This window comes from Canis lupus, chromosome 27 (genome assembly GCF_011100685.1).
Source record: "Canis lupus familiaris isolate Mischka breed German Shepherd chromosome 27, alternate assembly UU_Cfam_GSD_1.0, whole genome shotgun sequence".
In the NCBI taxonomy this organism is placed as follows: Eukaryota; Metazoa; Chordata; class Mammalia; order Carnivora; family Canidae; genus Canis; species Canis lupus.
In genome coordinates this window covers 37,579,610-37,593,801 of record NC_049248.1, presented here as the reverse complement: position 1 = coordinate 37,593,801, position 14,192 = coordinate 37,579,610, and the positions used below count along the sequence as shown (strand labels likewise).

The 14,192-nt window shown below is 37.2% G+C and overlaps 1 protein-coding gene across 3 annotated transcripts in view; it reads right to left on the bottom strand.

The window, feature by feature from the left end:
- Window positions 1-14,192, bottom strand: part of ANO6 (anoctamin 6) — a 184,709-nt gene that overhangs the window by 75,014 nt on the left and 95,503 nt on the right. For all 3 annotated transcript variants that reach the window (XM_038577414.1, XM_038577415.1, XM_038577416.1), the window contains one exon: window positions 6,081-6,209. In XM_038577414.1, coding sequence (XP_038433342.1) covers window positions 6,081-6,209 — 129 coding nt within the window. The remainder of the gene's footprint in view (window positions 1-6,080; window positions 6,210-14,192) is intronic.

Here is a 14,192-nt window from a genome sequence, read left to right as displayed (position 1 = left end):
TGACCTCAAATACTTTTTAATGAATTATAAATAAACTATGTTAATGTAGTATTAGCATAAGTAGGGAGCTAATGACTAGGAAAATTATACTTGCAAGCTGAAGTCAATAATAAATGATTTTGAGTTATCTATACTATTAATTATTGCCCATTAGGCACAAATACCATACATTTAATACACATAAGGCTTAATGAGAAGTCAAGCCATGTGATCCCTCAACAGATTTTTTAAAAAAAGCACTTAATAAAATGTAAAACACAACTATCATAAAAACTCTTAGCAATCTAGGACTAGAAGGGGACTCCTTTTGCTTTTTGAAAGAAAACTATCAAAATTTTATAGCAGGTGAGATATTTAATGGGGAAATTTTAGAAACATTCCCCAAAAAATCAGGAACATGAAAATGGTGACTACTATGTGTTACTGGCTTTATTCAAGAGGGCTTAGCTGCTGTACTTTAACAAGAAAAGGGAAAAAGTGTAAAGGTGGCAAAGGTAGAGCAAAGCTCTCATCATTTATAGATAATAGGTCTTTTTCTGAGAAAACTTAATAGATGAATTGGAAAGTATAACTAAAAAGAGTTTATCAAGGTTTCTAGGTAGAATTTATGAAAATCCATGAACTTTTTAAATACACAATAAATCACAAGCCACAATTTAAAATGCTTCTGACAATATCAACAAAATTTTAAAATGAGACTAGTTATTAAGAATGTATAAGATCAGAGAAAGACAAATGCCACAGGATTTCACACTTCTGTAGTTTAAGAAACAAAGCAATGATCATAGGGGGAAAATAAAGAGAGAGAGACAAACCAAGAAACAGACTTTCAACCATAAAGAACAAACTTGATGGTTATCAGAGGGCAGGTGGGTGGAGGGAACGGGTTCAATAGGTGAGGGGGATTAAAGAGTACACTTGTGATGAGCACTGAGTGTTGTATTAAGTCTTGAATCACTAAATTGTATACCTGAAACTGAAAAAACGAACGAGCAACCGAAAAACAGTACAAGATCTTCATGGACACTGTTATAAAAGTTTACTGAAAAATATAAGACCTCAGTAAATGGAGTGATATAATATATTCACTGTACTAGAACTTCTTGATGAACTTTGAAACATGTCCAAAGAGATCTCATACAGCTTCTAGGCAAATATTTCTTTCTTTTTTTTTTTTTAATTTATTTAAATAACTCCGGGATCACGCCCTGGGCCAAAGGCAGATGCTCAACCACTGAACCACCGAGGCATCCCTAGGCAAACATTTCCAACCTCATGATAACTCATCTAACATAACGGATAACAGTTTTAAAGGCTGACGGGTTCTGTAACCAATTAGTTAGCTGTCTCACATTATTTGAAAGGTTGGATATAATTTAGTTTGATTGCTCATTTCTTAAAAACCTCGCATGCTAGGATCTCCACTGGCCCGATCCTTCTGCCACATACTAAAGAATTCTTAAAGTCAGGTATTAGACACAAATTTCCACATCCATATATGAAATTTTCATCAACTTCAAGGAAATAAATTTTCCATTAACTTTTAGGAATGGATTGTGCAGATAGAAAGTTATATAAATAAAACACTTACTCAGGATTGCTTAGACTGTCTTTGTGCTACCTTGACCCCCCTACCCTCTCTACCATCATCTGAATCATACTTTTACTTGGTCATAAGCTCATCTGTTTGAAGGGATGCCCAGCGTCATACAAAACAAAATCGAAAATAGATGGACTCTGCCACTAGTTTGTAGTGCTAGCAAAAGGAAGTGGAGGAAATGTTACAAACAAAACTGAGCAGAAAGAGTTGGAGAAAAATACAGAAAATTGTTTTCATTAGAACATCTTTGCTCTTCCTAATGTACATCGAACACATTTATATATAATTATATATAATTAATCATGTGCCATGCCGCTGGCTACCTACTGAACAGTCAGTGGTTTCCTCCTTCTTCACTGCTAAGAAAAGCCTGATGGTTTTTCAGGTATTGGGTGATCCAGCAATTTACGAGACAAAAGACTCATCTTCATTTGTCTATGCTAATGATGCTAAGTAATTCCATTCATCTTGCCAACAGTCATTTTTGGAACAGACCTATGATAGACAAAGAACTGTGAAGGGAGATCTGCTTAGGGCTTTTATAGGGTAGGGAGCTTTCTTCCCCCCCTAAAAAAGGGCATTCCCTATTCCCACCTCCAGGTGCTTCAAAGTACCACCACCATCTTGTACAAGGTAAAGTCAGTTTAAGAACAGCAACATATTGAGGATGGACGGCAGGGCGGAAGGATGTGATGAATTCAATTCCTGACAACCTCTTTAAGCCAATAAATTATCTAACACAGAAATGATGTTGTTTCTAGGCTACTTCTTAAGTGAGGAAATGATTTCCTTTAGGATTTAAGCCACTTTAAGTATGGTTTTCCTGTTCTCCATTCCTATGGAGAAATGGCTGTCCAGTCAGATACTAATTTTCCACTTTCCTGTTTCTTGTAGTAAAAGAATATTCAAAGTGATTCAGTGTCAAGGACAAGTGGCATTTAGGGCACATATTATTGAAACAACTTACAGTCATTCCCTATGCCTATCGAAATGTAAACAATTTATGCTTTTAAAGGAAGGTGTGAAGTTCCTGAAGTATTTTCACTAATATAAGAGGACAAAGTGACATGTTATTTGGAGATCTGGCTAGGAAAAATATTTTCTCTTTTGCTCATGGGAAGATGCAGCCTTTTACTCCTCTATGTTTTGTAGCCCTACCAGATAACTTCTTTCTCCATCCCTAGAAAGTATTTAACAATACTCTTTAGATCAGCTACAGGCAAAGTCTACCTTGGTGTTACTTTAGGAAATCAATATGATTTAGACATAATTTTTTTTTTTCCTTCAAAGAAAACAGGATTTAAAAATTGCCTTTCCTTGGTGGAGTCCTAAATCCTGAATAAGGCCTGGCAGATGGTATGATGGAATTCACAAATATTTTTCTGATTAATAAAAATGTGATTCCAAAGCTGAACTTTAAATTCTGGTGGAGTCTAAGTAATATGTACAAATACAACTCAAAGCACTTCAAAGCACGGCTTATAAAGACCAACATCATGGTACGTCTATCTGTGAGTTCAGAGATTGCCAAATTAATGATTTTTTTTTTCCTCCTGATTTATGAGAGTTACTTTGGGACCTATGTTTCTGTGTAAAACAAATGCAGCATTTATTAATAATGTAAGCAGCTCTAGGGCCCCTTTACCATGGCAGTGAAACTCTTGTTTAAATCCAGAACTGTTTCCTTTACACTTTAATGGATTAGATTTGTTTAACTTACTTTACATAGTGCTCAATGCAGTTCCATTGGCATATGATGGATGTTTAATGAATATTTGATGATGGTGACTATGACTGTACATTAATATATGTTAGTGTCCACAGAAAAATGATAAAACATTCTAAGCTATATTACTCTAGCAAACATATATATAATGTATATATTATGTGTATATATATAGAAATTATATAATAACAAAAGAGGAGTCATGCCTTTTCATATTCATACATTAGTTCTAAGAAAACTGGAAATAAAAGTAAAGGTTTAGGAATTAATATTATCTAATACATACTAACAATTTATATAATATTTCTACATAGTATTTTACTCAATCCTAACTACAACCCTATGGAATGAGTATTGGAGTTCCCACTTCCTGAACCTAAGATGCCATCAGTGTGTGATGAACCAATATTTTACATATCAATAGGAAAAACTCCACCAATGAAATTATGATATATCATTTGTAAGACATACCCTGATTGTGAAGAAGGCAAAATGGAAAAATAACATGCATCTCAAAAATTACAATAAAATATGATACTGATCATAAAATTCCCTCAAGTCATAGAGCCAATTAATAGCTGTGGCCAAGACAAGCCGGCTGTCCACCAAAGATTCAGTTTCCCTCCCATAGTACAGCATTCCTATGGAGAAATGGCTGTCCAGTCAGATACTACATTTTCCACTCTCCTGAGTTCTGACCAAAAGAATGTGGCATAATTGATGTCGTCACCTCCAGGCCAAAGTGGTGAAGAAGCACAATTACTTTCTCTATCCTTTCTCTTAAACTATTATTTACTTTAAAGCTGAGGATGATCTCCCTATAGAAGATGGCAATATGGCAAAGCTTCTGTATCAGCCTGAGTCCCTGAATGCAAAGGACAGAGCCCTACCCTTTTCGCTAAACCCATCGTGCCAAACAGGAATGTCACATCTGACTTGACATGAGCAATAAGTAAACTTTTATTGTGTCAAGCCACTGCAATCAGGGCTAGTTTGTTATATCAATTGGAATTACTCCAAATAATTGGAGTGGTAGAAATAGAATTTGAATGTCAAGTTCCAATGCATGTGATACCATGCAAATACAAACCTCTAAACTTACCCCTTCCCAAACAAAACAGGTATGATGGCTTCATTAAATTTTAAGATTTCATCAGTTGGTTTGAAGCATAGGCAGAAATGATGCATTTCGGAAAGTCCAGAGAGGGACAATTAAATTTGTGTATATGTAATAGCGTAGACATGAGAACAAAGGAACAGGGAAAAAACAAAAACAAAAACAAAGAATGAGGGAGTTGTTTCCATAGTGGGAAACAATGACACGTGTATGCTATCTCCTTTTTGTCCTGTTTCAGTTTAATATAGTTTGGGTTCAGGTAAAGAAGATCTAGGCATTTTTTTTTTTTTTTATAACCCTAGCCTACTAAATGGTTTACTATCTCCAGATAAAAATACTTAGAAGAGCTTGAAGAAAAGGAAAAGGATGAAGCAGCAGCTTGACTGGCAATGAATGAAAAGGCAGGAAGGGAAGTGACAAAATGGGAGAGGTGACTAGCACGGGTTCTCGATTTAAGACAAGACTGTGAACCATGGCTTCATGACTTCTCATGCTAGAGTCAGTGACCTTGGGCAATCATGTGACCTTAAGGGTCACCCCTGTTGTCTATAATGGTACGATAACAGAATGCACCTCCCAGGTTACTATGAAAATGAAATAAGATAAAGCATGCACGAGGCACATACCACCCATGAAGAGCACAGTGAAGGCTAGTTACCACACTTACTACATTTGCTGTCATTATTAATCATTAGTTTCCTTTCCCACTTTGTAGCAAATAGGCATGTATGCTTTTTTTTAAAAAAAGACTTTATATATTTGTTCATGAGAGACACAGAGAGAGAGAGAGAGGCAGAGACATAGGCAGAGGGAGAAGCAGGCTCCCCGCGAGGAGCCTGATGTGGGACTCGATTTCAGAACCCCAGCATCACAACCTGAGCCTAAGGCTCAGGGCTCCGGCTCCACCACTGCACCACCCAAGTGCCTCGCCAAGTATACTTTTAATGTAAATATCACATTTTGGTGAGATAGATTAATATAGTATATTAATAGATATACTAGATTTAGGAAATCAATATGATTTAGGTATAATTTTTTTTTCTTTCAAAGAAAACAGGATTTTGAAATTGCCTTTCCTTGGTGGAGTCTCAAATCCTTAATAAGGCCTGACAGACGGTATGATGGAATTCACAAATTCACAAATATTTTTCTATTTCTCACAAATATATTAGCACCTGGGTGGCTCAGTGGTGGAGCATCTGCCTTTGGCTCAAGTCACGATCCTGGAGCCCTGGGATGGAGTCCCACATCAGGCTCCTCACGGTGAGCCTGCTTCTCCCTCTGCCTACGTCTGTCTCTGCCTCTCTCTCTGTGTCTTTCATGAATAAATAAAATCTTAAAAAAAAATAATAACGTAAATCTCTTCTACAGATAGAAAGTGCAATTCCTTGGAAGAAAGTCTGTCTTCAGCTGTGAAACCAACTGAGGTTAAGAGCCCAAGGAAGTTTCTGCTTCAAATTACAAAAGAAAAAATTGTTAACATGGCTTGAGGGAATGATGAGCAGAGAAAATATGAACGTATGCTTGGTACATGATATTTCAAACACCAGTTTCACTTTATTGCTTACATTAAAAAAAACATTTTTTTTCACTTCACAATATCGTAAGAAATAAAAACGAGAATAGCAAAAACTTACCCTTTGTTTTTCATTTGAACCCTTTTTATTGGTTTCTTTTCTACTTTCATCTTCATATACTAGAACAAAGTCGATTCTTCGCTGACCGTCATTAAAAAAGAGGGAGTCATGTTTTCCATTAAATTCTTCCTGTGTGGAAAAACAAATTTTAATCCAATTGTTAAAGTGTCAATTTATAAGTGTTTATTTTCTAGTTTTAATAGGTACATCAGTGTGTTTAGAGAGAAAGAAAAATCCATTCCTAGTCACTTAACCAAGAGGTCACGGTCACCATGATCTTTGCAAGCAGAGCATGTTCTTGGTAAAAGGAGTCCTTGAATTGAGTTTAGGATTATGCTACAAACACATGGGAAAATATCAGTATTTTCTACATAAACACAATCATCTCAGAATTATTCCCTCCTCCAACAGCAAAGGAGTATCACTTTGTAAATAAACACGGTAACCAGAGGTGCCTATCTGAAGGAGTGAAGTTTAGTTTCTTCATTTACGAAGAAGAAAAATATAAGACAAAGCACCGTTTATGAAAATCTCACCCTTCCTAAGTCATAATTTCTAACCTTTTTACCATTTTTCATGATTTCTCTCCGGACCTTCCCAGTTTACAGAAGGTACCACTTTATAACATTAAACCAAATCAGATGATGCTTTGATGAACACAAAAGCTACAATGGCTGTTGATATTTGTTCCCAAATTCATGAAAGATATCCCTTCACTCCTAGCAAATAAAACAAATAAACAAATGACCCCAGCAACAATAATAAATAAGTGAGCTTTTAGTTTAGAGCTTAAAAAAATGAAGAAACAATGGCTGAACACAGACCTAATAGAGTTTAAAACAGTCTTTATTACCATGTGGATTTGAAAAGAATTATTTTAATTCACTGTAAGCAAAGACTTGGGTTTCTGTTGCTCACACAGCTTGTCCAGATGCTTACGTGAATTTTGTTGCTGTTTAAGGATTAGACTATTTTTTAAGTGATAAGCAATATTTTTAAATCTTGAACTTCTGTTTTCACTGAAAGCTCATGCGGAGATTGCATTTTGTAGTCATTTGGCAGAACCACTTAATCACTAAATGCAATTAATTCTTCTTTGCATTTAGCATCAATTTAATACAAAAATCACCTAATTTTATCACTACCCCATCTTCCTTTTCTTCACACTTTTGAGAAGATACATCTTTTACTGAACCTGATACTCGTCATTCCTTTCTTTTCCACCATGGAGCAGGTGAAGGTCTCTGGCCAGCAGTCCAAACACCCCCATTTAGCAGGTTACTTCGCCTGTGGAGCTCATGCTGCTGGTGTAACCTAACTCAACACACCTCTATCCCAGTCACACTTAACCAGGGATTCCTGTGGGCACAAACATTGTGCCCTTGCCTTGAGTTTCCCGAGCCAGAGCACAGAGGGGCCAGGACAACAGACACATCCGTGTCTTGGGCTGGTGCTTCTACTCAGTTCTTTTACTTACAATTTCAGCTATTTAATATCCATAAACTTTTAAAAGTGTTTAAAGCTGTACAAAAATGCTAAAGCCCCATCTTTTCCATTTCAGTCACAAAGTCCTTTAGGTCCTTCAATTTCTCTTCCTTTCAATGAAGATCTTACACAATTGGTGACAACCAGGGCAGCTGCGAGAGGAAAATTTTGTGTAAAGGGGGAAAAGAATGAATAATTTCTTCAGAATGGCAAAGGGGAGGTGCAGTGGAGTGGAATAATAGTCACAAAAACCTGGTCACCATTACAGATGTCTGAAAAGTGTACAAAAGCCACTTTTTTTTCTGTAGCCTTTGGTGGCATCCAGCAGGACTCACTGAAGTGAAGGTCTAAAGAATGAAGCCTGGAATGAGAACCCACCTGCACGTCTAAAGAATGAAGCCTGGAATGAGAACCCACCTGCACGTCTGAACCCTCCAGACACTCTCCCTCCCACTGCCCTTGCTCAGCCACATAGGCTGGCAGTCAGCCTCCGGATAATCTGGTCTGCGTGCACCTCTCTCATGTGTGACTGAAGACCATGGCCCTTTGTTTGGAGGAGAGCCTCATGGACTTGGCATCAGCTGTCTGTGTGAAATAACTGGGTCAAACTCTAAGATGGTATTACTGGAATGCAATGCTGGGAAAAGGATGCCAGTTTTCTACTGCTATGAAATCTAGGTTTCCCATCTCTTGGCAGAAGGCCTCCTACTAGGTAATTGGGAAGAAGGGAGAAACTCAAGGTGGGGCTGGAAAAAATAGGTAACAGACAAGAAATTTGGCCCAAATTTAAAAAGACTGATTTATGAACAAAACTGTTTTTTTTTTTAAAGCTAGATTTTTCACTTGATAAATCTACTACAGGCCTAACTCACCCAATAGGACATTTCAACTCACCTAATAGAGAACCGGGATGCATGGGTGGCTCAGTGGTTGAGGATTTGCCTTTGGCTCAGGTCGTGATCCCTGGGTCTTAGGATTGAGTACCACATCGGGCTCCCCACAGAGAGCCTGCTTCTCCCTCTGCTATGTCTCTGATTCTCTGTGTTTCTTATAAATAACTAAATAAAATCTTTTAAAAAAAAAAAAGAAAGAAATAATAGAGAACTAAAAAGTAATTCCTCCCCTAAAGTTTTGCTTTATATAGTAAAATTTTAATAATCTCTTAGGATAAATACTGACAAACTTCTTTAAATGACTGGTGATGAATTATTCAAGTCCTGACCTCTCTGCATTTCTTGGTACCTACTCAAAACCTGAACTTTACTCTTTTTAAAAAAATATTTTATTTATTTATTCATGAGAGATACAGAGAGAGAGGGAGACAGAGACAGAGAGAGGCAGAGACACAGGCAGAGGAGAAGCAGGCTTCATGCAGGGAGCCCGATGTGGGACTCGATCCCAGGACCCCAGGATCACGCCCTGAGCCAAAGGCACACACTCAATCGCTGAGCCATCCAGGCATCCCTGATCTTCACTCTTTTTGACCAAGTCAAATGGCACCAAGATGAGACACAAAAACCTGAAACTGGGCATTTTTCCAAAGAGGACATCCAGATGGCCAAGAGACACATGAAATGATGCTCAACAGCATTCATCATCAGGGAAATACAAAACAAAACTACAATGAGATATCACCTCATACCAGACGGAGTGGCTAAAATCAACAACACAGGAAACAGTAGGTGTTGGTGAGGTTGAGGAGAAACGGGAGCCCTCCTTACACTGTTGGTGGGAATGCAAACTGGTGCAGCCATTGTGGAAAACAGTATGGAGCTTCCTCAAAAAGTTAAAAATAGAGCTACCCTAGAATCCAGCAATTGCACTACTAGGTATTACTCAAAGGATACAAAAATACCCAATGACCTCACCAGTCCCGATGATACTAGATTCCACCAATCGAGCATTCATTTACTCATTGGTGGCCAACTGACCTGATGTGTACTTTAAGTTAAGGGCTGCAGTGGTTAAAAAAACACTCATGTTCATTTGTCATTATTTCAAAACTATGCTGCCAACCACCGTGGAATAGTGGCCTGACCACTTCTGTCTTTGGCTGCTGCCTCTGACATTTCACACTTGAGATGCAAAGGAGACATGCTGGTCTGAGCAGTAAGAGCTTGGCTGAGGAGAAAAGGAGAGAGAGTAAGAAGGGAGGTCAGGTGTGATTCATGCAAGTGATGTTTTCCAGGCCTCCCTCCTCTAAGCTGGCTTCTTTCCTTCTTTTATTTGTGGGGTGGCTCCTTCAATAAAAGAGCCCTAGAGGGCAGGAATCTCTTTAACCAAATCAGGATAAAAAATGCAAGCAGCAAAATACTGTGCCCAGTACTTGTAAGCTGGAGTTGTGAATTTAAGAACTTGAAAAATTTTTGCTACTGGCTAAGAAGTATGCGTGGGTACCAGTCCTGTCCCTGGATCCGGTTGAGATCTCTGTACTATAGGACAAGGGACTGAGAAAGAATGTTCTAGTAGACAAAAAACAAATTCAAAGATGAGGATTTTTCAGTAATTACTTTGTAGGAAATTTTCACATAAGCAATCTTTGGCTGCAATAAGGCATTCAACTTCTTGACTAGGATGCTTCAGGTATATGAATGGGTAACATGATGGTGAGGTCTGTCTTCTAGGTGGAGGAGGAAAGGCTGGGGTAAGAGAGGACCTGGGAAACCACTGTCTGAGTGTCACTGATCTGTGGCATTTAGGTTGGATCTAGGTGAGCAGCCCATCTTACTAAGCACCCTCCTGGAATTCCTGGTATCAGCACTTGGCAAGCTCATGAAATAACTTGCTGCTTAGCATTTGTCCAATCTCAGACTTCTCAAGTGTCCACAAATCAGGTCCTCAAATAACCTTGCAAAAACAAGACTGGAAGTCTCATTCTACAATAGGGGCATCTATTCCTAGAGCTTAAAATGCTGAATTTAAGTTATTTGTCCAAGATCTGCATAAAAAGCAGTCCAACTGGGATTTTTGCTCAAACTCTTATTTATGTGTAAGAGTGTTTGAAACTTGCCTTGGACAGCAAGTGATAACTGATTTTATCTCCAGAACTTTCAAATAGTCACCATTGACTATGATACTGGAGAGTAGTCCAAGCTTATTTGGGTAATAGTCTTGACCTTATATGAAGCAGGATGCAAGAAAGGTTTAATGTCTAACAATAATAGTTGAAGAATTACATTATGAAAAAGAAATGATATCAAGACACTCACAATTAGAGTAACTGACATGTGAATGTAGAAAAAACACGAGACTCTCCTCAGTATTTAAGACCAGTAAAACAAAGCAAATTAACTCCAAGGAGGACACAACAGAAGAAAAGCAAACTTTATCATAGCAGAAAACTAAAGTGAAAATGTTGGATCTTCTAGTTTTCAGTAAATCCACGCACATAGCAAGTTCTAGGGAAACCAAAGTTTAGAAAGGAAAGCCTTTATGTAAATATTTAGATCTCACAAGATATGGGACACAATGAAACTTTATTTACATACCCTACAGTTATGAGATATACTCTGAAGTGTTTTCCCCAACTCAGGGAGATTCAAAGCATAAGGAATAGTGGAACTTTTTTTTTTTTGCTTTACACAACTACAGAGAGAAGAGATGAGACCGGAACAAATTCTTTCCTTTTATCAGGTCTCCTCCCCAGCCTGTAAAAACAAGGGATAGTGAGAAAATGCAAAGTAGAAAAATGCCAAGCACTGCTGGTATAGGGTTTGATGCTGAAGGGGGAAAGACTGGTATTGTGGAAAGCAGGATGAAGAGGAAGAAACCTGTTAGTTAACAGGAATAAGGAGAAATATGTGGACACACACGGGGGCCCAACAAGCAGTCAGCTCACTAGTGTATTGTAGGGGATAAGTGAGTATGGATTTTTGAACATTGATGGGAGGGAAGTCAGTAGAAAGGGGAAGAAGGAAGGTATATCCAGAAGCGAGGACTCTGGTTTGTTTGTCTTAGAGTCAAGCATGTCTAGATACTCCATGAAGAACCCTTGATGGTGACACTATAATAATCAAGGTGTACTCAAGAGTGACGCAGAATGGTATTTGTACAAATCACAGTCTCCTTTCCCACTCTGTTAACCACACTATTAACTTCTGAAGGCCAGTGGCCAGGTCTCACTCACCCTGAGTTCTCCACTGAGCCTTACATGTAGCATGAGCTCAGTCTACTTTTTTCTTAGAATAATCTTTTTTCCCTGATGATAAAAGTAATATGTACTCAATACAAAAAAAAAAAATACTGAAGATACAGAAAAGTAAAAAAGAATAAATAAAAGTCATATGTAATCCCACCTCCCAGAGCTGAGCTGAGCTTAATATTTCGGGAATGTATCCTTTCAGGTTCTCTCTCTCTCTCTCTCTCTCACACACACACACACACCCCAAAATGGTACCATACCCTACATACTATTTTATAAACATCTATCATAGGCATTTTTCTAGCTTGATATAAAGCTCTGCATGATGTTTAATCACTATAATATAAATATTCCCTCCACTGATGCACACACAAATTGTTTCCAATTTGCTGCTTTTATAAACACTGATGCAATGAGCATCCTTGTACATTATCTATGCACATGTCCAATTACTATTTCCTTAGGCTAAATTCTAGAAGCAGATTTTAAGTGGCATGGCCTTTTCAGGAGCTTTTGATATGCAGGTTGCTAAATTGTCAACCATAATATTTATAATAAATGAACACTTGCACCAGCAGAGTATGAAAATGCCTTTTCCCACCCTCACTAGATTTCAGTTATTTTCACTTTCCCCGGGATAGTAAAAATATTTTTTTCATTTGCACTTTTTAATTAGAGTGCCAACATTTTTATGGGTACTGCCCAAATGAATTACTGCTCTTGTGAAATGCCAATTACTATTCTTGACCGAACTGAACTATATTATTATTTAATCCCTATTCAATGGATCCTCTTGGGTTTTACTGATGAGATCCTAAAGACCATGCAGGCAAATGGGACAAGAGGATGAATGGCAATATAGAAGGGGCCCATAAAATTACCAAGTCAGTCCCAAAAGCAAAAGGGAGAAATATTTTAGAGTACTGTCCATCAGTCCTGGGTTCAACAATGTTGATATGTTTTCTGAAATTCAGACATTCAACTGGAATGTGCAATACTAGTTTTAGAGATCTCTGCCCCAGGTTGACATACTTTCTATTATAGTTTATATGCCACCTGTGCAACTACCAATTATCAGTTATATATTTTGACTCAAAAATTTCTGAAAAAAAATTTAGAATCTGTAATTCTTTTTTTTAGAATTTGTAATTCTTAATAAAAATTAACTTAGTACTTATTTAGTTCATAAATAATTTTTATTGCGAGTTAAATGCTTATGTACAAATTCCTAAGAAATGATCTTGCTATTTTATATTGGCAAATGGCTATAACTAGTTCCAAAACAACTCATTTTATGGGTTTCAGACATTTCTTAACAGGGATGGATATAGTTCGCTTACAGATATCATTAGATTGTGTCATGAAAATGCTGCTGCTGCTTCTGTTTTTTTTTTTTTTTTTTTTTTGATTATACACACAAGGGAACATTCTCATGCCAACAGCTTTCTGATTTGGTATATGCATTTTGCCTTTGTTTCCTTTTGCTCATGTTAAAATAAACTCTGGAGTTCTATTATTAGAACATCACATTTCAGATGCTGGGTGAGTATAAAGGCATAATGCATTAGGCATAATTACTGTTAAATATTTCCCTCCAGCCCATGCCAAGGAAACAGTGGTTTTATCAAATGAAGTTCTCATATGACTTTATATATTCTTAAAATTCCTGAAGCAAGCTTGAGGAAATATGAAAATAGAACTTTTAATGACATTTTTAAAGTAAAACTTCCTTAAAAGAAGTGTAACTAGGGTAGATAACAGGTTTTAGGAAGTTTGCAGAGAGATGCTCAGTTAGAAGGTTCTTCCTAGGGGAGGGACTCTGTTTGAACCTTTTCCTTAACCCCACAGTGAGAGCTGTGATTAGGATTTTCATTAGCATGACTACAATTTTTTTTGCTCCCCAGTTTTTCCATAGGTTTTCCAGCCATTTTAAACCACTTTTTAGTGTTCCTTAAAGATGTGATCTGTAGAAAAGAAGACGAACAAGAAAAGTCACAAAAGGAAAAGAAAAAAAAGTGTGAAAATGCCCATAGCAGTTCTCATACTTTTCTAGAAGAAGCCATCATTGGTTTGCACAGTTCGCATCTGATAATGATAACACTGGTGAAATGTGGGTGAGATTAAGCTGTAAATATTCCTAATAAAGTCTTAGGAAGGATAAAGTGATAGATGTGATAAAAACAAGTCAAGTGGTATAAGAGGATACTTCTAAGAGGGTATGATTATTCTCCCGGAGGCTAACCTCTTAAGGTTTCAATATCCCAAAAGTGTCCTGCTTTTACTTTAAGATCACATTATGGATTTAACATTCTTAAACATCTTTTGAATCTGTTAGCATTTTCAGTTTGTACTACCTCTTGAGGAAAAATGTTCGATAGGTTTCCCACCTAGGCAAGATGGTTGTCATAATTACACTTTTTGGACCTTTAGGAAATAACTCCCAATCTTATATTCTGGAGTCCATTAGAACCAAAATAATATCTCTA